Below are 21862 nucleotides of genomic sequence, written 5' to 3' on the forward strand. Positions count from 1 at the left end.
ACTATCTGCTGCCACCCTGCCACCATGCCTGCATAGTGTGGGTGACCCACCAGTCTACTGCTGCATCTGCCCAGCATGCGAGCATATTTCCATGCATGCATGGGATAACCTTGGAGTCCCCCACTCCATATAACACCAGCTTCAGTGGTTAAGAGCACAGGCTGCCCTTTAGGAGGACCAAGGCTTGATTCACAACACCCACATGGTGGCTCACAACCATCTGTAACTCCAATCCCACTGTCCTCTCTTGGCCTCTGAGGGCACTAGGCATGCACATGGTGTATAGATATGCATGCAGGTGAAACACCCACACACATACAATAAAAATAATAAATGAATCTTTAAAAAGAAATAGACCATCAGCAGAGTCCTACATCCCCCAGGATTGGGCTTGGGACTCTGTGCTTCTGGGCTAAGATCTATCAAGGCGGATGTGGCCCCAGGTAAAGGATCTTAGTGGCTCTCCCTGTAGTTGAAGGTCTGTGATAGCTATCTTCCACTTGCGGCCTCCATGCTTTAGAGAAGCGGCAGCCTCAGTTTTTGGAAATGTCTACCACGTGCCCTGTCTGTCCACCTCTGAGAGGACAATTCACACCTCGTTGCCTTCTGTCAGTCCGTCCCCAGTAACCAGGGCAGAAGTCCCAGCAGCTTCCCTGAGTGAGACTCCTGCTGTTCTTCTGAATACCCAGACAACTCACCACGTCAGCCCTGGCTCTTCCCACCTGTCTTTGACTCCTTGCTACAGTCTTGAACTGTGAATATCTGTCAGCTTCAGCCCCTCCACCCAGCCCCACGCACCAGCGTGCCCTGGCAGGAGCCTGATTAGCCAACATCAGGTCCTATATCCTTTCTGGACACCCAGCTTCACAGGTCACTCTACCATGGTACCAGAGTTAGCAAGGTCACACACTGCCCTGGTGTGCTGACTAGTTTTATGTCAACTTGACACCAGCTAGAGTCATTTGAGAGAGAGGCTCCTCAATTGAGAAAAGGCCTCCATAAGATCTGGCTGCAGGCAAACCTGTAGAGCATTTTTTAAATTGGTGATTGATGGGGGAGGGCCCAGTCTATTGTTGGTTGAGCCATCTCTTAACTGGTGGTACTAAGTTCTCTAAGAAAGCAGGCCACGCAAGCCCGAAAGAGAAAACCAGGAAGCAGTACCCTCCATGACCTCTGCATCAGCTCCTGCCTCCAGGTTCCTACCCTGCTTGAGTTCTTGGCTTGGCTTCCTTCAGGGATGGACTGGGATGTGGAAGTGTATGTCAAATGAACCCTTTCCATCCAAGTTGCTTTGGTCATGGTGTTTCATCACAGCAACAGTGACTCTAACCAGGACACCTAAGCAAGGCCAAGTGGATGACAGGGCAGCCACAGCTTTTCCAGGTGGCCCAGAGGATCTGGTAGCTACCGATATCAGTAAGTGGATGCTGGCATTTGTTTGTAGAAAAAAATTGTAAACAAAGTGATGAGGGACAAGAATGCTGGGTGCCTGGCTTGTCCTAGGGTGACCACAGTCAAGGTCACAAGCTCACTAGGAGCTCTGTGAGTGCTCTTGAGGTGGAAACTCTGGGGCGGCCTTGAAGGTCCCGCCGAGTATGGCTTTGGGTTCAGCTCCTCTCCCAGTGCAGGACCTCAGCTAAAGGGGGGATAAATGCAGCCGACCCTCTGCTGTTTTAACAGAGCACATAGAGCACCAACCCGCAAGACCACATCTGGACCAGATGATATTGCAAATCCAGAGTCAAACACGCCTGAACTTTGAAAGGGAATTTCCCAGCCCCTGGCAGCTAAGCAATGAAATGCACCAGGGTGACGATCGCCTGTGTTCTGGAGGCCAAGGGTAAAGCGGGTGGCTTTGGTGTTTTCCTTTCCTTCTCTTGAGCAGGAAGAGATACGAAGGCGAACAGAGTCGGAGAGGGGAGTCAAAGACACCTGAAGTTAGCCGGGGGGACTTCCCTAGAGGTCAGGGCCACAGTTTCCAGGGTGTCTGCAGCCTGGAGTGGGTCCATGGAACAGGAGCAGTGGTGGGACCAAGAGGAGTGAGACCTAATGAATAAACTTCAAAGTTTCTGGTTAGCAATTCTGCTCTCTAGTTGGAAAGAACCGTGTACCGGGTAAAATATGCAAAGTCCTTGCATACATTTAGTAGATGTTAAGTTCTGGTACCTTCTCACCATGGCATCCCCAATGCCAGGAACTTTTCTGATCCTTGAAAAACAGCTAATGGGTAGATAACCATGAGCAGATTCTCAGACCTCCTAGCACAGTGCATACAAGAAGGCATTTTAAAATGCTGCTCCATCACACTACCTCAAGCCCATTCCCTTGTTCTGCCTGATTCTGAGAAGGCCCTCTCCCGCTTCCCCATTTGATACACTGTGGTTGTGTTCTCTGCCATCACATGCTGGCATGTATAGTTTGCTTTGGGGATGTGTCCCCTTTGTTTTAGAAATTTGTGTGCTCAAGCTGGGTGTGGTGCCACACGCCTGTAATATCAGCACTTAGGAGGTGGAAATGGGAGCATTGGGAGTTTAAGACCAGCCTCAGCTACATAGAGAGTTCAAATCTAGCCTGGGATACATGAGACCCTGTATCAAACAAATAAAAAAACACAATAGCAAAGAGACAATAGGAACCTGTGAGCTCCCAGGGGTGACAGTGAGCTTGGCTTAGCTGCCCTACATGGAGAAGAGCATTGACTTTCTGCTGGGCACAGGGAAGTCTCAGTCAACATTCAGTCCACAGGCAGGTGGTTGCCTTGGTGCAGGTGTAAGGAGGCTGGGGGTGGGGGGGAGAAGTAGAAAGCTCCCAGCTGGGAAATTCTCAGGAGAGCACACACAAAAAAAGGAGGAGGAGCATCAGGCTAGGTTAGATTGTTGTGGGGGATCCTGGAGAGCTGCAGCTGGTTGGATTCTGGAGTGTTAGCACCTAGCTTTGAACTGCCTTTGGTGAATGTTACCTTTTTGTCTCCGGTGCCCTCTGCTTGAAGTCTTATCTGAGAGTTTCCTAGGGGCTCAAAAGCCTATGCAAAACTTGGTTGGGGAATAACCTAGAAAACTGTGGTATTCCTTAACAAACAAACAAACAAACAAACACAACCCTTTACTAAGCTACGTGAGTCAGTCCATGAGAGGCTGATCCCTCTGCAGCTAGAAAGGCTAAACATTTCATCCTTAGAGTGCCTCTGCTTTTCTTTCCATGGACCCGTGTGAACCCACACCTGATATACATTAGGTTAGGTCAGGTCAGAGACGGCTGCTCTCTGTGGTCTTCTCAGTATTGAGTCAGTGCAAAGCAAGGGTTACATCAGAACAGTGAGTTACTGTAGGGTGAGGGAAGCGGGGACAGGGGGCCGGCTGTCCATGTTCCTGTAACATCTGAGTACATGGAGAGAAAGCATGGGGGCGGGTGACTGTGGAGGAGGCAAGATTGGGCCCCTAGGTGACAGCAGTGGCTGGATTGTTTCTTGCACCTAAGGGAGAAAGGTGAATACTACTTCAGGATTCCAAGAACATCCAGTTCCTCTTTCAGGGTTCTGTGGCCACAGTAGGAAACAAATAGGAGGAGTCACTGGAGGCCCCGGGCCTGTGTCAGCCTGTTGTCTGTGTCCATCCGTGTGGAAAGTTTGAACACAGCACAGGTTCTGCAGGCTGGGGAAAGTCCCCTACAGGTTCACAGGAGGGAGAAAGTGGCCTGGGGCCTGGAAAGAGAGAGGTCCACCTTTGGTCCTATCCTGAGACCTTAGTCCCCAGGCCTGAACTGGGCAGGCTGTCAGCCCTCGACCATATACCCTACTCCAGAGACATTAGTCATCCCAGTCACACTGACTCTGGTCTGCTGAGCTGGACCGGGGCTCAGGGACAGGTGGTTAAAGCCTGGCAGAGACCACTCCCCAGCCCCCAAACCTACCCCTCCACACACATACACACACACACACACACACACACACACACACACACACACACACACACACGGCAGTTTGTAGCAGACAGGGAAGAAGTGAGGAGAAAAGGATGGGAGAGAGATTGTGGACGACTCTGCATTGTGTGGACAGACAAATGTCTAATAACTCAGGGACAAATTCACTGACTTCTTCACCATGGATCTTTTAGCCTGGGCCTGAAAGGAGCCATGAGCCAAAGATATTAGTCAGTGTGGTATCACTTGATGTCTTTTCTTCTGCTGGTCTCTAAACCACATCATCTGTTCCTTTTCACACCTAACACCAAGGGTCGCTTGGGATTGCACACTGCTCCAGAACGTCTCCTTGCTTCTCCCATGCTAGTCCGGCTTGTGCCTTTCTCCTGCAGTTGATGACATCCTGGGCTAAACTCCATCAGCTAGAGACACGGAGGTTTCCTCCAAACAAGGCCCATGACAAGTTCCTGGGAAACCCATCCTTACCCTGTGGCTGGGATCCCATGGATGGCCCATGCTTATTCACAGAATGTCTGATCTATATGCTCCCAGCGTAGAGAGCCTATTGCTTATTTTGTAACCGCAGTCTTAAGCCAGAGTCCCACTCCGTGAGTTACAGCTTTGGTCATTCACCCCAAGAAAACAAACATAATGGTGGTGAGAAGATGAGGAGTCTTTAATTAATTAAAATTAATCCACGGGGCCAGTTTGGAATGGCAGACATTGAGAATTTCAACCCATCTTTGAGGTGCTGACGTTGACACTAGCTGTAAATAGAGGAAGAGTTGAGATGGAGGAGGAAGACATAAGCATGCTTACAAAGCCTTGATTAAACTGCGCTTTGGTTGATCAGTATGTCAGTTCTAGTTCTAGTCATGGGTAAGTCTTTGTCCCCAGGAAGATAACCCAGTTCCCAAGAGGTAACTGTTTCTGCTTGGGGGTGGCCTCGGCATATCTAGACACATCTCTGCTATGCCTGGGATCCAAGATGGCTATAGGTTTTGGACAATGACTGGAGCCTTTGCAGGGATTTGGGGTAGGAAGCTGACAATAAAATGCCTTTGTCACCTTGTGCCTTTGGCACTGTACATTTCTACCTCTATTTAAGATATTTTATATATTGTCACAATTTGGAGGTCATTGTCCTTATACTGTACATCTGTTTACAGACTGTTTACCTTGTTAATGTGAAGCCTTAGTCCTTAAATTAGATAGATAAGACTTACAGATTAATAGTCACCCATGCTTGTCATATCTGTAGTTATGTTAGTTAGGTTTTCCAAATTTATAGAAATATGTGTCAGATGGATAGGTAATCTTCATAGACCTAGAGAACATGGCATTTAAATGTTTGATAACTTAGAATTCTGTTAACATGAGACATGATTGCTCCTGGCAGCACCAACCTACTCTTGAGAGAATGGTGGGCTTCTAAGACACTCCATTTGGAACTTTGTCGTCTTCTTGGCACAAAATGGCCTGCTGGGCAAAGAACTGCCCCTGCGTCGACTGCCGACAGTATGAACACTGTTTTTCCGGATGAGCAGGACACAAGGAAAAAGTGACTACTGAACTCTACCAAAACAGGGTAAGACGGTCTCTCAAAACTTTCTGCCTCTGAAAATGATCTGTCAGATATTCTAGGCCTGTAGCCAAAATGGATGTCCTAACTGTGCCGAGAAACTTCAGAGGGCTGTCCAAGCTGCCAGCTGTCTCTGTCTATTCTCGCAATTTTTTGGAAATTGCTTGCTTGTGTCTTCTGTTTTCTCAGATATTATTATGTTCCTTCTCAGGTCTTTGATGGGGTTAAAGACTAGATTGCTACAATTATAATCCTTTCATATCTTAGCTAAGAACATTTCAGATACTAAAGTTCGATTTTTTAGAATAGGACAGCTATTGGAGTAATCTCTGTAACTCGCCATTTACCTATATTCTGAACATCTCTGGGCTTAAGTATGTGTCTCTTCCTTGATGTTGTTCTTGTTGGTTGTATTTCTATTTTGTTTATGTTATTACCTTTCTCCTCTCCTGGATAATACTTGATAATCGTTCCTATTGTGTATAGTTTTATATTAAGTTAGAAGTTTCTTATTTAGACAAAAGGGGGAGATGTAGTGGATACCTGTTCTATGACCCTGAAGCACAGCCATAGAGATATAGCAGATAACTGATGTACCTGCCTATGACCTTGAAGTAAACGCCCCTAGGGCGTGGCTTCTCTAAGGCCTAAGATAGGCCGCTCTCTTCAATCCTTCGCTCCTTCGAGGGACTTGGATGCCAGATTGACTGAGATGGCTGGAACCGTGTAAGACTGTGCCCAGAATTCCAGAACCTGTGACAGTTCTGTGCAGTGAATTTTTCTCCCCGCAAAAATTCCTTTGCCCTTTAAGCAGACTCTGTGGATTTCTAGCTTTAAGTTGCTCCCCAATAATAACTGGAAGAGCTTTTGTGTTTTTTTGTTTGTTTGTTTGAGATATAATCTCTATACCATAGAATTAACCTATTAAATGAAAGAATGTCATGACATTTATCTTGTCCGTAGATTAATCCCCACACCCTCAAAGAAACTCTGCTCCCCTTAGCCATTATCTTACAACCAGCACCATCTCCAACCTACTTCTGAGTTTCTAGCAACTTCTAGTCTATTTCCTGTCTCTATAAAATTTCCCTTCTGAACATTTCCTACAAACACAATCATGTAATAAGTGTTTCTTTGAGCCGGCTTCTCTCACTCATTATTTGCCTTTCGAGGCTACTTTGTGTGTTAGTATATGTTCCATTTTTATGGCAAGTAATACTTGATTTTTGTGAACATGCCATTTATTACTATCCTTTACTTGGTGGATTAAGACCTGTATTGCTTCCATTTTGGATGCTATGAAATTCATTGACATGGTTGTGTGTGTGTGTGTCTGTGTCTGCATGCACATATGTATATTTGTTTTCATTTCTGTTGAGTATATACCTATGAGTAAAATTTGCAGAATCATGAGCAGTATTTTTATGGACCAAGCAGAGTGGAAGATAGTTTGTGTGGTGGTTTGAAATGAAAATGCCCCCTGTAGGCTCATAGGGAGTGAAACTATTTGAAAGGTTTAGGATCTGTGGACTTCTTGGAGTAGGTATGGCCTTGTTGGAAGATATGTGTCACTGGGAGGGGGTTTTGGAGTTTCAAAAACCCAAGCCAGGCCCAGTGATATTCTCTCTCTCTCTCTCTCTCTCTCTCTCTCTCTCTCTCTCTCTCTCTCTCTCTCTCTCTCTCTCTCCTGCCTGTGGACTCAGATGTAGAACTCTCAGCTACTCTCAGCTTCCTGCCATGGTGACAATGGAATGAACTTCTGAACTGTAAGCCAGCCCCAATTAGATGATCTTTTTTTTTTTTTTTTGACATCTTTTCCAAGAAACAAAATAAAGTAACAGCAGTGAGAACAAGAGAGGAAGAAGAGGGGAAGAAGGAAGGAAAAGAGAGGAGAGAGGAGGGGACGAAAGGGGAGGGGACGGGACAGGACAGGAAAGGAATTGGTAAGAGTGGTTCATGATGATTTAGATTATGCTAAGCAGAAAGGAAATTTAAGTCTGAAGGGGACATTCCAGGTCAAATCATGGAGTAGTTTGAAGACCTAAGTAAAGGAGTCTGCATATAAATGCAGTGGTAACAATTGCTGCGCACTGTGAATCTAACTCTGTACCAATCTATTGAATAATCAGAGCAATCTTGCAAAACAAGAGTATCATTCCCATCGCACAGATGATGAAATTGAAGCACACAGAGTGAATTGCCCAGGGTTAAGGCGGTGTCTCAGCAAGTTTCAGAACTAGGAGCTCAGCGTGGCCTGTCTTTTACCTTTTTCCTTCTATAGAACTGGGTTATGCTATTGAGATCACATAAATACACAAGACTGTGTCCTTTTGGGTGAGAAAGATGGCTTGGCAGTTTAAAGCATTTTTTACTCTTGCAAAGGACTAGAGTTTAGTTCCCAGGACCTGCATGGTGGCTCACAACCATCTGTAACTCCAATTCTAGGGGATCTGATGCCTTCTCCTGACCTCCTCAGGCACCAAGCTCGAATATAGTGTACATGCTTATATGCAGGCAAAACACTTATACACAAAATGAAATGAATAAATCTAAAATTTTTAAAGATTGCATCCTGTTTGTGAATATCACTGTACCATGAATGCATCTTCTGGCACTCTGATCTAGACTCCAGTTTCCAGAACTTTGAGAAATTCATTTCTGGGCTAACTCAGCTTCACCACAAGTGACTGGTGCAACCAAGGGCAAGCGTTTTAATCTTTGCACATCTCACTCTCCTCCTCTTTACAATAGATGCAGGGAGTACCTATCTCTCAGAGTCCCAGGGAGGGCTCAACCAATTGTCTCTTGTGAATTGGTTTGCATGAACCATTCTATACTTGCTCTCTATTCTTGTCCCATACACTGGTCCTTTGGGCTGTTTCGGGTTAAAACGCCTGTCTATGCTTCCTGTCCAAATTCCTGGGAATGGGACTCAGTGGTAGAGTGTCTGCTTAACATGTACAGCAACCAATGTTCAATCTCTAACATCAAAAAAGCAAAACAAAACAAACTCCCAACTCAACAGGAAAGAGAATTTCACGAGCATGTTCTGGAAGTATGGCCACAGGGGTGGGATTGCTCCCTGGCTCCTGGTGGAGGTGGTGCCCTGCAGAGCAGGCTTAGTGACCAAATGTGGGTTCATATGCAGATATACAAATTTGTGTGTTTGTCTGAAGATGTTGCTAGAGCTCCTAGTCCTGGAGTCCGTAGGCAGAGAAGAGCTGTTTGGGCCATCGGCCTGCAACATCTGGACAGCAGCAGTTAAAGGGAGAGGCAGGTTCCACCCACACCTTTGGCTCACAGCCTGGGTGGGCTTGGAGACTAGGTTCCCCTTCCCAAAGACTTCAGGGAATGGAAAGGCAGGCTGGAATCACAGGTGAGGGGTAGCACCTCGGTTGCCTGTTCTCTCTTGTGCTTCCGCTCCAGCATTTGTGGTGTGTGTGGACTCTCCTTAGGCGTGGACCCAACCCTCTCTGTTGGACCGTGAACTTTCCCTCTTCTAGAGAGGAATACCCCTGCGCTCCTGAAGTCACAGGGTGATGGGTGGAGGCCAAGAGGGAGGAAGAGCAAGGAGATGACATAAGAGAGACCAGCAGATGACATTTGACCAACAGTAACTGTGGGTTGAGATGGCACCAAATCCCCTTTGACCAATGAAAGACAAAGCCAGAGCTGACAAAGCACCGTTAGCATTTTCTCACGGCAAAGAGCAAGGGTGGGGGCCGTTGGGATGTTGATATCCGAGGCGTCCCATCACTCTGGCTTAGTCTCCTAACTGTATTCTGTCTCCTGGCCTCTCCTACCCTTAGGCCAGCCAGCTCTGCACACTTTACCCCTTATTGGCAGCAGATAAAAGGTACGTGAAGAAACAGGACCAGTCACTCAGTGCCAGCCAGAACCTTTAAATCTGCGGCTTTGGGAGAGGACACACACACCAAGGGTGAACCCGGACAACCATCCTGTGTAAAAGGCGCAGGGGAGGCTTTTGTGGCAGCACCTAACTCGTTTTTCTGTGTCGTTATTCGGGAGCCGGGGGTACAGAGAAAGGCTGACTACAGGCAGAAGGCTACTCTGTCCTGCAGGCCCAGACATCACAATTTTCATTCCTTGGAAGACTTTCTCAGCATCCAAGGGCCAGCATGCCAGGACACTTGCTGCAGGAAGAGGTAAGCGTCCATGCCGTGGGTCCCCATCAGTGTGTGCAGGCCCTGACTGAGAGGCTAGTAACCTATCTGCTATGAAAGGGTTAAAAATTCTGAGAGGGACTTGTCCCTGCAACTGGGCCGCCTTCTGCTGTCTGAGGATGTGGACCATAATCTGCAAACTTGATCCGCCAACATTTCCTTCTTTTTTTTTTTCCCCGTTTTTCGAGACCGGGTTTCTTTGTGTAGCTTTGAGCCTTTCCTGGATCTCGCTCTGTAGCCCAGGCTAGCCTGGAACTCACAAAGATCTGCCTGCCTCTGCCTCCCGAGTGCTGGGACTAAAGGCGTGTGCCACCACTGCCCGGCTCGCCAACATTTCTTTCTTGTTCCTTTTTCATGTGTGTTTGTGCTCTGCATGTATGTGGATGCATATCTACATGTTCATAGACACATATTGTGTCGGGGTGTAACTGCATGCATGTGTGTATGAGTGTAGAGACCCAAGGGTGATGTTGGGAGTCATCGTTGATCTTTGTAAGATTTATTTATTTTCCTTTTTTATGTGTATCAGTGTTTTGTTTTGTTTTTTTCTGCATGTATGTATGAGCACTGTGAGCATGCCTGCTGCCCATAGAGGCCAGAAGCGGGTATCAGGTGCTCTGGAACTGGAGTTATAGATGTCATTAGCCTCCATGTGGGTGCAGAGGACTGAACCTGGGCACTCCACAAAGCAGAAAAACTGCTCATCTCAATCATTCTTCCATCTTATTTACGGAGGCACATCTTTTCAGTCAAACCAGAGCTCTCTGACATGGATTGTCTTCTGGCCAGCTGCGCCATCCACTGGAACTGCAGGCTGGCTGCCATGGCATTTGTGGAGGCACGGGTGTGTGGGTTCACACAGATCCATAGAAAGAAGACTCAGAGGCACCTGAAGAATGAATCCAGCCCTTCATGGCTGCAGGCTGGTCCAGCCTCAAAGGACTAAAGCACTTTCTCTTCGCCTAGGGCATTTTTATTTTCTCTCTATTTACAATTTAGCCAGTTAATTTCTGTATCTTCAAAGCAACCAGAAAGGAGCTCCCAGAGATAAAATGCCAAGTGCAAACTCCTCGATTTCTCAGGTACCACGGTTTTCTGGGTTTCCTGAACCAAGTTTTGCATAGGCCTTTGATCCTTGGGATACTCTGAGACAAGATTCACATAGGGTGATAAGAGAAACAGAAGGTGTTGGTTAAACAAAGGATGGATTAGGTAAGACTAGGTGCTACTCTCTGGAGCCAGGCCAGAGTACTCAGCAGGAACGCAGCCACACACAGGCTGCTTTTCCTAACAGCACTTCCAGGAGCCCTGGAGATCTGAGCACTGGTACCCACGCTTATGTGGTGAGCATTTCACTCACTGAATCATGTCTCCAGCCTCCAACTTGTGTTTCTTAAGCTTGCCAAAAATAAAAATTTTGACAAATTTGTAGATCTAATTGGAGTGATTTCCATTCTTCAAAATATGGGGAGGCTCCTGTTGAGCAGCTGCAGACCCCTGGATTTGCAAAATGGGAATAAACAAAAAGAAAAAGAAGGCCTTAAAAATGTATTTGATACACATTTGCTGCAGCCCAGCCTCGAGGTCTGACTCTGAAGAAAAGCTCTGCGTTCTAGCCCAGTGTGGTTAGCCTATCAAGATGGCCTCTCTCTAAGAGAGTCTTGACTAGGAGGAGACTTCGTTTACATGTGTTCCTTAGGTGAGTCACAAGGAACTCTAATGGACGTAGAATTTTAAAAGAAGAGCCAGGCCATGGTAGTACACACCTTAATCCCAGCACTGAGGAGGCAGAGGCAGGCAGATCTCTGAGTTTGAGGCCAGCCTGGTCTATGGAGTGAGTTTCTGGACATCCAGGACTACACAGAGAAACCCTGTCTCACAAGAAAATAAACTAAGAAGAAGAAGAAGGGGGGAGTTCATAAAATATACAGAATTTTATGGGGGAGCAAACAGTTGAGCCCACAAGGTAATTCAGAAGCCTGTTTGAACACATCAGTTGAACAGCAAAAGACTTATCTTGAAGAATTGGTTTCTCAACTTAGCAGCTTCGTGTGTGTGTGTGTGTGTGTGTGTGTGTGTGTGCGCGCGCTGCGCGCGTGCGCATGCGTATGTATGCATATGTGTATGTACATGTGTGTTTCTGTACATGAACGTTGGAATATACATATCATAGAGCATATAGGTCAGAGCATAATGTCAGGGGTTGGGCCTTAACCTTGTACGTTCTTTTGGGTTGTTTTTTTTTTGTTTTGTTTTGTTTTGTTTTTGTTTTGAGGCAGAGTCTACTGTTTTTCCACTTTTTATACCAGGCTTGCTGGCCTGCAAACTTCTCGGAATTTCCTGTCTGCCCCGTTCACCTTCCGGGAGGAGTGCTGGGGTAGCAGACACTCTGTTGCTGGCTTTTTTGTGGGAGTTCTGTGGATTAGAACTCAGGTCCTCACACTTTTACAGCGGGTACTTTTCCCCCACTGAGCCATCTCTGCAGCCTTATAAAGGATCTCTGAAGAGAGGTGAAAAACTTTTGTTAGGCATCTTTTCAGAAACTTGTGAGCATCGATGGGTACCCTGGCTGACCTAATTTGAGTCTTTCTTCCCCCCAGGGTTGCAAGTGAACCCAAGTCCTGGCCTCCAATAAGCCACTTTGGCTGGTGTTTGCAGGTTCCAGTGTCTGATATTTAGATATATAAGAGAGTAGCTGGACGGTGGAAAACTCATTCCTTAGAAATTAAGAGATTCCTTTTTTCCAGTGAATCTTGGGTCTCTCGGAGCCTAGACTCGCAGGAGGTGACACCTTGGAATTTGGTCCTATCATACTTTCCTACAGCATTCCTTCATGGCAGCAGTGTTTTCCCAAGGCCAGCAGGCACAGCTGTGTTCTGTTCCTGAGTATCTTCTGCCTGCGGTTAATTTTAGTCGATGTCTGCCTTAAGTGCTCTTCCGTACCCAAAGCATGCCAGCCAGTCAACGTGTGAGTTAGTTCCGAGATCTCCTTGGTACGCTTAGCCAGTGATTCCTCCCCACCTAAGCAATGGGTGTGTCTTAGAGGGAAGTGCACAAATGCATCATGGGGGACTTGTCTAGCACCCAGGACCCCGGAAGATCCTCAAAGCTGCAGTTCACATGCATGCGGGGTAGTAGCCCCCCTACACCCTCCCAACCATGGCCTCATTTCAATTGCATGGTATCCACTGTGATCTGAAAATATTAAATAGGAACTTCTAGAAGTAAACAATCCAAAATGCTAAGGTTGGCTTGAACTCAGCATCCTCTTGTGTCAGCCTCCTGAATGCTGGGAGTAAGCACACTGCCACCATGACTGGACCCTAGATTTAAACTGTGCCCTGTTCTTGTCGGGAGCCCTGCGGGTCAGAGATGCATACCACATCGTCGGTCACAGCAGCTGGAGGGTTTTGAGAGACCTCTACTCAGGGGAAGCCAGAACTCTTGACTTTATGGCAGAAGAGAATTTCGGGATGAGTCAGTAGGAAGCAGGGCTGGAGTCTATCTTTATTTTATTTTAATTTATTTTGAGACAGGATCTCTCTGTGTTAGACTAGGTGGGCTCCTAAGTCACTGAGATCTGCCTGCCTCTGCCTCTCCAGTGCCAGGATTAAAGGCGTGCGCCACCACACCTAGATGAGTTGGGGTTTATTAAGAAAAGGTTTCACTGCTGGATGTAGCGGCCCACATCTTCAATCCCAGCACCTGGAAAACAGGCGGGCAGATCTCCATGGGTTTGAGGCCAGCCTGGTCTACATAGTGAGTTCTATAGTGAACTACACAATGAGACGGTCTCAAAAGAAAACAAAAGGGGTTTTAACATGGGTTTAGCTTGAGAGAGAGAGAGAGAGAGAGAGAGAGAGAGAGAGAGAGAGAGAGAGAAGGGCATGTCTGACAGGAGGGCTTCTCCACTTTTAAGTGTCTTGTCAAATATCCAAGTGCTCGCTTCGGCAGCACATACATTAAAACTGGAACGATACAGAGAAGATTAGCATGGTCCCTGTGCAAGGATGACATGCAAATTCGTGAAGCGTTCCGTATATTTATCCGTTTCTCATAACTGTCAGTTAATGTTTTTCCAATATGTTCTATGGGAACCTGAGTTCTGCTCCAGATCCTGTGTAGAACCAGCCCAGTACTAAAAACCCAGACAGTGGCCACCATCCTAAAGCTAAGTAGTGGATAAGAGAAAAGGAAGTGGGTGCCGGGTAGAGAGAGGCTGGTTTTCCAGCCAAGGCCATTCACATAGGAGAATCCACTGAGGCTTTTTCAATCAACAGGTTTTTTGTTTTTTGTTTTTTTTTTTTTTTCCTGCTTCATCTCCCAGCCTCCGGAAAGGTATTAGCAGGATTATCTCCGTTTATAGCCTCCCAGCTGTCCTGAGCCAAATCTGCCATTGGAGGTATCATTCCTATATTGTTCCTCCTTTCTCCAAGAGGTGAGAGTGGGGTGGGGGCAGAGCCTTGGTCTCTGAATGTCCAGAAACTGCCCTATCCACTTAACCTCCAAACTTGGGAAGGTGTGCTGCCACCTGGGTGTTTTGGGACCTTCCCCGGAAGGAAGTGACATCTTGGCTTCTGCCATTTTCCTCCTGGTTTGGTCCTGCTCCACCCTTCTATTTGGTGTTGAACTTGGCTGCCTTTTTTTTTTTCCATATTGAAAAGATGACATTACCTCAAGACTCAAGAATAAATGAGAACTGGCAAAAAATAAATAAATAAATAAATAAATAAATAAATAAATAAATAAATAAATAAAACAAAAAACAGTAACCAAGTTTGGTAGCTTATAAGATTACATTGTTCAAAGAATTTCTATGGAACTTTGATTTTTCTTTTACTAAATGAGATCCTAGAATACTTTCTGAGGAGCATTGGATAGTTACATACAAATAAGATTAAAACAACAACAATTAAAACAATAAAGAAAGAAGCCCTTACTGTACTAGGTCACAAGGGAATTAAGACACCTATTTACTGTAAACAAAGTTCATAATCTTGTTTGTAAGATTCTCAGAAGGTTACGTAATGTGAGAAATCCACCGGTTATTGGGGAACAGGCGGGCAGGAGAGATTCGTCTGACTACAGTAGCCGGCCAGGAATAAGATTGTGTGCATAAGGCTTTGCCTCCAAGTACGGCTCACTGCTCTTTCATCCTTCTTTGAAATATCTCTATGAAAAAATAATATTGCTGCTGGGCATGGTGGCCCATACCTGTGACTCCAGCATCTGAGAGGTGGAAGCAAAAGGATCAGGAGTTCAGGGTCATCCTTCAAAATACAGTGACTTTGAGGCCAGCCTGGGCTACATAAGTCTAGCAAAAAAAAAAAGATGATGATGATGATGAAGAAAGGAAAAGAAGATTGACTCCTGTGCAGCAGACAGTCTTCACAGTGAATTTTGTTAGTTGTATCAAAATCTTTAACTCTTAGCTGGTTGATTTCAACCACACTTGGGGCTTCCTTTCCTTTCTGAATCTCCTTAATTTTCCCTGCCATGTGATCTTGTCTCCTCCTGAGTAGTGAGGTGGAATCTCTGTGGCCAATACTGTTGCCTCTGAAGTACCGGCATGGTCTCAAGGACAGAGAGGACCAACCTTCAAACCCCTGTTTCCAGTTTCTTGTCCTCACTTGAAAAAGAAAAATCACCCAGAAGAGGGCTCCTGAGACTGCTTTAGTGACCTTTAGTATCCTCTAGGAAGGAGCACTGGCTTTCTCAGGATGAACCGCACCCACGAGATTTGGACAGTACATCTCACAGTCAAGAGCGATGAGAGAGGACTATGCTTGGAGAGGAGTCTTCAGATGGGTTGCCAGGGGGACTCCTGGATAAGGGCCACTCCTCTTTTCTGTTCTCATGTGGGGTTTTCAGATGTGTTGTGTGGTTGCGTGTATGATGGGGAATGTGGAAATGCCAGTCTAGGGAAACACTGTTTCGCTGGTCATCTGAGTCTCCATGTTGGTCCCAGCCAATGTGGGCAAAGTCTTGTTTCTCACTAAGTGACATACTGCTGATACGTCTTTGCTGTGGGGTCAGCCTTTCAGAGAACTAAAGTGAAATCTCTCACTGCAATTGTCTCTTCCCACGGGTGGTTGCTACTGTATGCTGTTGTCTCTGTCTGGACTCTCCTGGGCTCTCTGATCCTTGAGATCTATCCAAAGAATTCAAACTGAGACAGGGAGAGCATCGTGTAGAAAACTGTTAGAATTTACGAGTGAAATGGTTTACTCTCAAGGAACGAGAGTGGGGAGGCCAAGGGGACCTTCGTACCAAGCTACCTTTAGGCAGGCTTTACACTACTTCAAAGGCCTCTGAAGAGGCAGCTTGTCTGCAGGGTTTTTCTCTGATACTGACTGACCCATTTGGATGAGTCTCACAGGAAGGGACTATGATCTCTTCTTGTTCTTTATCAGACAGCCTCTGGCTAGATAATTATATTATAAGGTTTATATTGCTGTCTATTACTGACCTTCTGAACAGTTCAGAATGTCATGTTTCTACCCAGGACCTGAGGTACTAGACTCGGTTCTCTGGCCATTAATGATTCCGGCAAGTTCAGTCCATGGTTTTACTAGGTGCCGATTATAAGCTGGGGGTGGGGGAATGTCCATTTCCAATGGCCTCCACCCCACAAATATCTAACTAGCTACCTAAGAATCTCCACTTAGGAGTTGAGATTCTAAAATCCTTTGGGAGATGGGAATTGAGTGGATCTGGCTACTACTAGCTGAAATAGACTGTAGAGTATTTAGGGTCTCTACCCTTCCTTTCAGGCCTCAGAGGCTGATAAAAAGACCCAGATACATGAGTTAGACTGCCACAGTATCATCTAAAGGTGAACTGACTATAAGAAGAGGTGACGAGAGGCCAGAGAATGGCCCAATGGAGAATAGCCCACAGCACTATTGCAGAGGACCTGGCTTGGGCTCCCAGCACCCACATGGTGGCTCTCAAGTGTCTGTGGCTCCAGTTCCAGAGGATCTGGAGCTTTCAGGCCTCGGCAGGTATTGTAAGCATGTGCACTTACATACATGCAGGCACACACTCGTATACACAAAGTAAAAATAAATAAAATCTTTTTTTTAAAAGATAAATAAATCACTATTAGGATTATAAGCAGAGATGTAACCCTTTCCAGTGTGGAAACCTTGGGATCCAGCTCCAAAAGGAGTTTCTTCTACTAAGAAAGGAGAGTCAGCTGCTATCCAGTGCATCTTCCTGGCCCTCAGCCACACACAGTGGCAAAGGATGTGATGAAGGCCTGTTTTGCATCTAAAAAGAATCATTGGCATATTACAGTCACTGGCCAGGGCTAAAAGCTGGTAACAAGGGACTTTACTGGTTAGAGGTTAAAGTCCTCCTCAGGTTTCAGGCATGAGAAAATCCAGTTAGGAATTCGTGAGAGTCCTCCAGGTGCACATGGCTGGTGTGACTATGAGGTCCCACCTAGCATACTTTGGATCTAATGGGGGAGCATGTAGAGAATGAATCTGTCCCTTGCCTCTACGTATGTATCTTAGCCCAGATGTGGCAGCATACGTCTTTAATCTCAGCATTCAGGAGTCAGAGGCTGGTGGATCTGTGTGAGTTCGAGGTCAGCCTGGTCTACATAGTGAGTTCCAAGGACATCAGGGCAATGTAGAGAGACCTTGTCTCAGAAAACAAAAGCAAAACAAAACAAATTTTTAGTTCTTTATGTTTGGTGTTTTTACCAATTGCTTTCTCCAGAGACAAACCCCAAGACCATGTAGGTGGTCAAAAATTAATCTTTATTCTTTCTTTCTCTTTTATTTAATATCTTTTCTTGGTATGTTCTCTTTACTTATTTTTTATTACATTAACAGTGTGTGTGTGTGTGTGTGTGTGTGTGTGTGTGTGTGTCCATCTGAATGAGAATGTCATGGTGCATGTAAACAACCTGTGGGAATCTATTCTACCTTCCCACCATTTGGATCTGGGGGAAGGAAATTAGGCCCTCAGCCTTGGCAGCAAGTGTCTTTACCTGCTGAGCCATTTTTCTAGTGCTCTGTTTTTTTTTTTTATTAGCATATTGTAAGTGGAGGCTTTTCTCTGTCCCGCCCTGACCTGTACCCATTTCCAAATAATCACTCAGAGGCTTACATTATTATAAATGTTTGGCTGGTAGCTCAGGCTTATTACTAACTAGCTCCTACATTTAAGTTACCCCATTTCTAATAATTTATGTACCGTCATGTGGCCTGTGGCTTACTGGTGCTCTGGCATCTTGCTCCTTTGGCAGCTGCTGGTAGCTACCCCAACTCTGCCCTTCTTCATCTCTAGTTTGATTGTACCACCTAACCTTATTCTGCCTGGCTACTGGCCAAAACAGCTTTATTCATCAACCAATGAGAGCAGCACATATTCACAGCATACAGAAAAAGCATCCCACAGCAGCATATGTTAATTTATACATAATGTACTTCATTATGATTATGGCATTTTCTCTTCTCTTCTCTTCTCTTCTCTTCTCTTCTCTTCTCTCTCTCTCTCTTTCTCTCTCTCTCTCTCTCTCAGAGACAGAATTTCTCTGTGTAACTTTGGAGCCTGTCCTGGAACTCTAGACCAGGCTGGCCTCAAACTCACCAAGATCTGCCTGCCTCTGCCTCCCAAGTGCTGGGATTAAAGGAGTGTGCCACCACCACCCGGCCATTATGCCATTTTCATATATGTGTATAATGTGTTTTGATAACACTTATCCCATTACCCTCTCTTTTTACCCCCTACTCTATTACCTTATTATTTCTAACCAGTCCCCCTTCTAATTTTATGTTTTTATGTGTATGTGTGTGTCTGTGTCCTGGTAAGTTTAATCAGGGCTGCTTATATGAACATGAGTGAGGGGTTATTTACAGGAACATGGGCGATTACCACTGGCCTACACCAGCAAAGAAAATGCCACCCAAGAACTGCCAATAGCTCCCCTGGGAGGGACATGGCCTTAAAAGTGGTAGCACACATCTTTAATCCCAGTACTCAGGAGGCAGAGGCAGGTGGATCTCAGTGAGTCTGAGGCCACTCTGGTCTCCAGAGTGAGTTCCAGGTTAGCCAGGGCTGTTACACAGAGAAACCCTATCTCGAAAAAGAGAGAAAAAAAAAAAAAAAAAAAAAAAAGGCCTGCCACAGCAACCATAGAAGGGGGGCCCTGTAAGCACCTCCATTATATTCCTTTACGTTGTTAAGGCCAGCTGAGGCCCCCAGGGACTGGGAGGGAACCTCGTGGCTCCTTTAGTTTTTCTTCTGTCACTTGTGTCATCTGCCGGGTGCCATCAAGGTCTTGCTGTCCGTGTGGCTTGTCTTGGAAGTTCTGAGGACATCTCCCTCTGCAATGACCCTCCTCTGCAGAATGTACCCTGACCAGACTTTAACCTCTGGGGTCTCCAAGTGTCCCTGATTAAGAGGATGGGGGACTTACTCGAAGTATAGGGTCCTTTTCAGAGGTGTCTTCTCATCCCCTGGGGACTGGATGACCCGGGGCAGGGGCCAAAACACTGGCCATCCTTTTACCTTCTTTATCCTGATTGGCGTCAGTGTCTAAGTAAGGCTGTTATTCACCCAATGGTCTGTTATAGCAGTCTTAAAAAAATTTAAGGAATTGTTTTAGTTAGAATTTCTATTGCTATAAAGAGACACCATGACTACACAACTCTTAGAAAGGAAAACATTTAATTGGGGTGGCTCCCTTACAGTCTCAGAGGTTGAGTCCATTATCATAGTGGGACGTGGTGGCGTGCAGGCAGACTTGGTTCTGGAGAAGGAGCTGAGAGTTCTACATCTTATTCCAAAGGCAACAGCAAGTGAACTGAGACACTGGGTGTACCTTGCACGTAGGGGGCCTCAAAGCCCACCCCCACAGTGACACACTTCCTCCAAAAGGTCACACCACTCCAAGAAGACCACACCTCCTAATAGTGCCACTCCCTTTAGGGGTCATTTTCTTTCAAACCACCACAAAAAAATTTTTTTTTAAAGATTTATTTTTTTTTAACCTATGTGTATACGTCTGTATGTGAGTTATGTGAATGTGAATTCCAAGTGCTGATGAAGGCCAGAAGAAGGCATCAGATTCCCTGGAGGTGGAAGAGCAGGCAGTTGTGAGCCACCAGATGTGAGTGCTTGGAACTGACAATCCTTTGCGAGAGCAAGAAGTGCTCTATTTTGCCGTTTCTATTGCTGTGGTAAAAGATTGGATGGTTATCCAATACAAACATGTGTGTATCTTGTCTTGATCCTGCTTTGAATTTGTTGAGTCAGTCCATCAGCAGGGGGCCTGGTGGGGGCAAACAAAAGCCTGTAATACCTTTGTTTTAAGCTGCCAGGTTTTAAGTCTCAAATTAGGAGAGTGAAGAAGAAACTGGGCATCTTGGAAATCCTCCACCTTTATTACCTAGTCACAGCCCGTCTCCCTATCTGTATGCCTACCAGAGAGTTGGTCTAAATCCCAGTTTCTCTCTGAGGGGTAATTACCTATCTAGGTGAGTAACGAGCCATTAAGATTGACCTTTATGGAAAGGGATAGTTTGTCCTTGATCCTTCTTAGACAGAAAGCCTTGGGCTAAATAATAATCTGGAAATAAGATTTAGCTTGGTATGGTGGCACACACCTTTAATCCCAGCACTCAGGAGGCAGAGGTGGTGAATCTCTGTAAATTAGAGGCTAGCCTGGTCTACATAGTGAGTTCCAAGGCAGCCAGGCCAAGGCTATATAAAGAGACCCTGTCTCAGGGGAAAATTAAGTATTTGTCAAGTATTTGTCTGGGTATGGGGAGCCACCTCCCTCCCCACCCCCACATGCACACAGATGATCTTCAGACACAGTTTATAACCAATTGAAAGTCTTTATTCCAGCCAACTGGGAGTACAGTAAGGTATTCAGGTATTTGAGACTAAAGTATAGTGTGTCCAGAAACCATGTCCTGGCATCTCACTCCTTCGCAGAAGCAAGCAGTTGAACAGAAGCTAAGACATCAAGCAGATCAAATTCTAGTTAAACCTGAAATGCCCTCAGCAAGAATACAAGAACCTCTGTACTGTCTTGCCCTGTCACAGTCTGTTATGGACCTACCAGACAGTTCAGCAATTCATATCCCCACAGAGGACCAATATAGGACTCAGAACTTGAGATTTGCTTGTTTGCTTGTTTATTGGTTTTGGTCAGTAATCACAACTGTGCAAATTTAGTCCATGGTTCTACAAGCCATTTTGAAGAAGAGTCTAACCACAAGGACCTCTATGCCTGCTGATACTTAAGTAGCTGCCCAATACTGTCCAACCAGACTCATTTCTGATCCCAGAATTTTAGGGAAAAGCCTCAGCTCTAAGGGTCCCATTGTAAATACCCTAGCAGGAAAGGAGATAAGCTAAACATGCAACGTTGTCCTTTGCTTTAGCTATGTACCCCAAAGAGTTAAAAGCTTGCCAGGAATCCCATCCTGAGGGAAGGGAAAGTTGTCTCCTAGGAAGAGACTTCACACAGTGTTGGCAAGGATGGGTCAGTGCTGGGGAAGGTCACATCTACCTGTACTGTTCCATTATACGTACCTCCTTCCTCCTATTTAAACATAAACATTTATATTTAATAATATAAATAAAACGCTCATGCCAATACTCACAAAGAGGGACTTGGGGAGCACTGTGTGGCTGGACTCAGGGTCACCATGGATTAGAGTCACAGATTTAGGGGCCCAGTAAGCCAGGTTCAGCTACCTATTCTCAATAAGCTAATGAAAAGAGTCAGATTGAGCAGGTGGTGATGGCTCACTCCTTTAATCCCAGGACTCGGGAGGCAGAGTCAAGCAGATCTCTGTGAATTTGAGGCCAGCCTGGTCTATATAGCGAGTTCCAGGTCATCCAGAGTACATAGTGAGGCCTTGTATCAAATGCACTATTTAAAGATACTTTAATTAACATAAAGCATTTTTTAATGATATCTCATTTTCTATTACCCTTGACTACTAAAAAAAACTGAGTTCTTCTTAGGAGGCATCAAGTACAGACTTTTATTTTTTATGGCTACCCAAATTACAGTGGAGGTCTTCTCTGTGTCCCTTACATCCCTTCGCTGTCAATTACCAACACAATTCAAGCTTCCTTTCCAACAGATGTCCACATAGTTCAGTAGGATTTGAGTTGATAAACACTAGGCATATCACACAAATGC

At 45.6% G+C, this 21862-nt stretch overlaps 1 protein-coding gene and 1 non-coding gene across 2 annotated transcripts in view; both read left to right on the forward strand.

Moving 5' to 3' along the window:
* The first annotated feature begins 9224 nt into the window (after positions 1-9224).
* Positions 9225-21862, forward strand: part of LOC114706427 (acyl-CoA desaturase 3) — a 32601-nt gene continuing 19963 nt past the window's right edge. The window contains exon 1 of the mRNA XM_037207145.1: positions 9225-9666. Within this exon, the coding sequence (XP_037063040.1) occupies positions 9640-9666 (27 nt within the window). The 5' untranslated portion in view covers positions 9225-9639. The remainder of the gene's footprint in view (positions 9667-21862) is intronic.
* Positions 13623-13729, forward strand: LOC114706458. Its single transcript, XR_003736528.1, has one exon. It is a non-coding gene; the product is annotated as a U6 spliceosomal RNA (small nuclear RNA).

This window comes from Peromyscus leucopus, chromosome 1 (assembly GCF_004664715.2).
Source record: "Peromyscus leucopus breed LL Stock chromosome 1, UCI_PerLeu_2.1, whole genome shotgun sequence".
NCBI classification, from domain to species: domain Eukaryota; kingdom Metazoa; phylum Chordata; class Mammalia; order Rodentia; family Cricetidae; genus Peromyscus; species Peromyscus leucopus.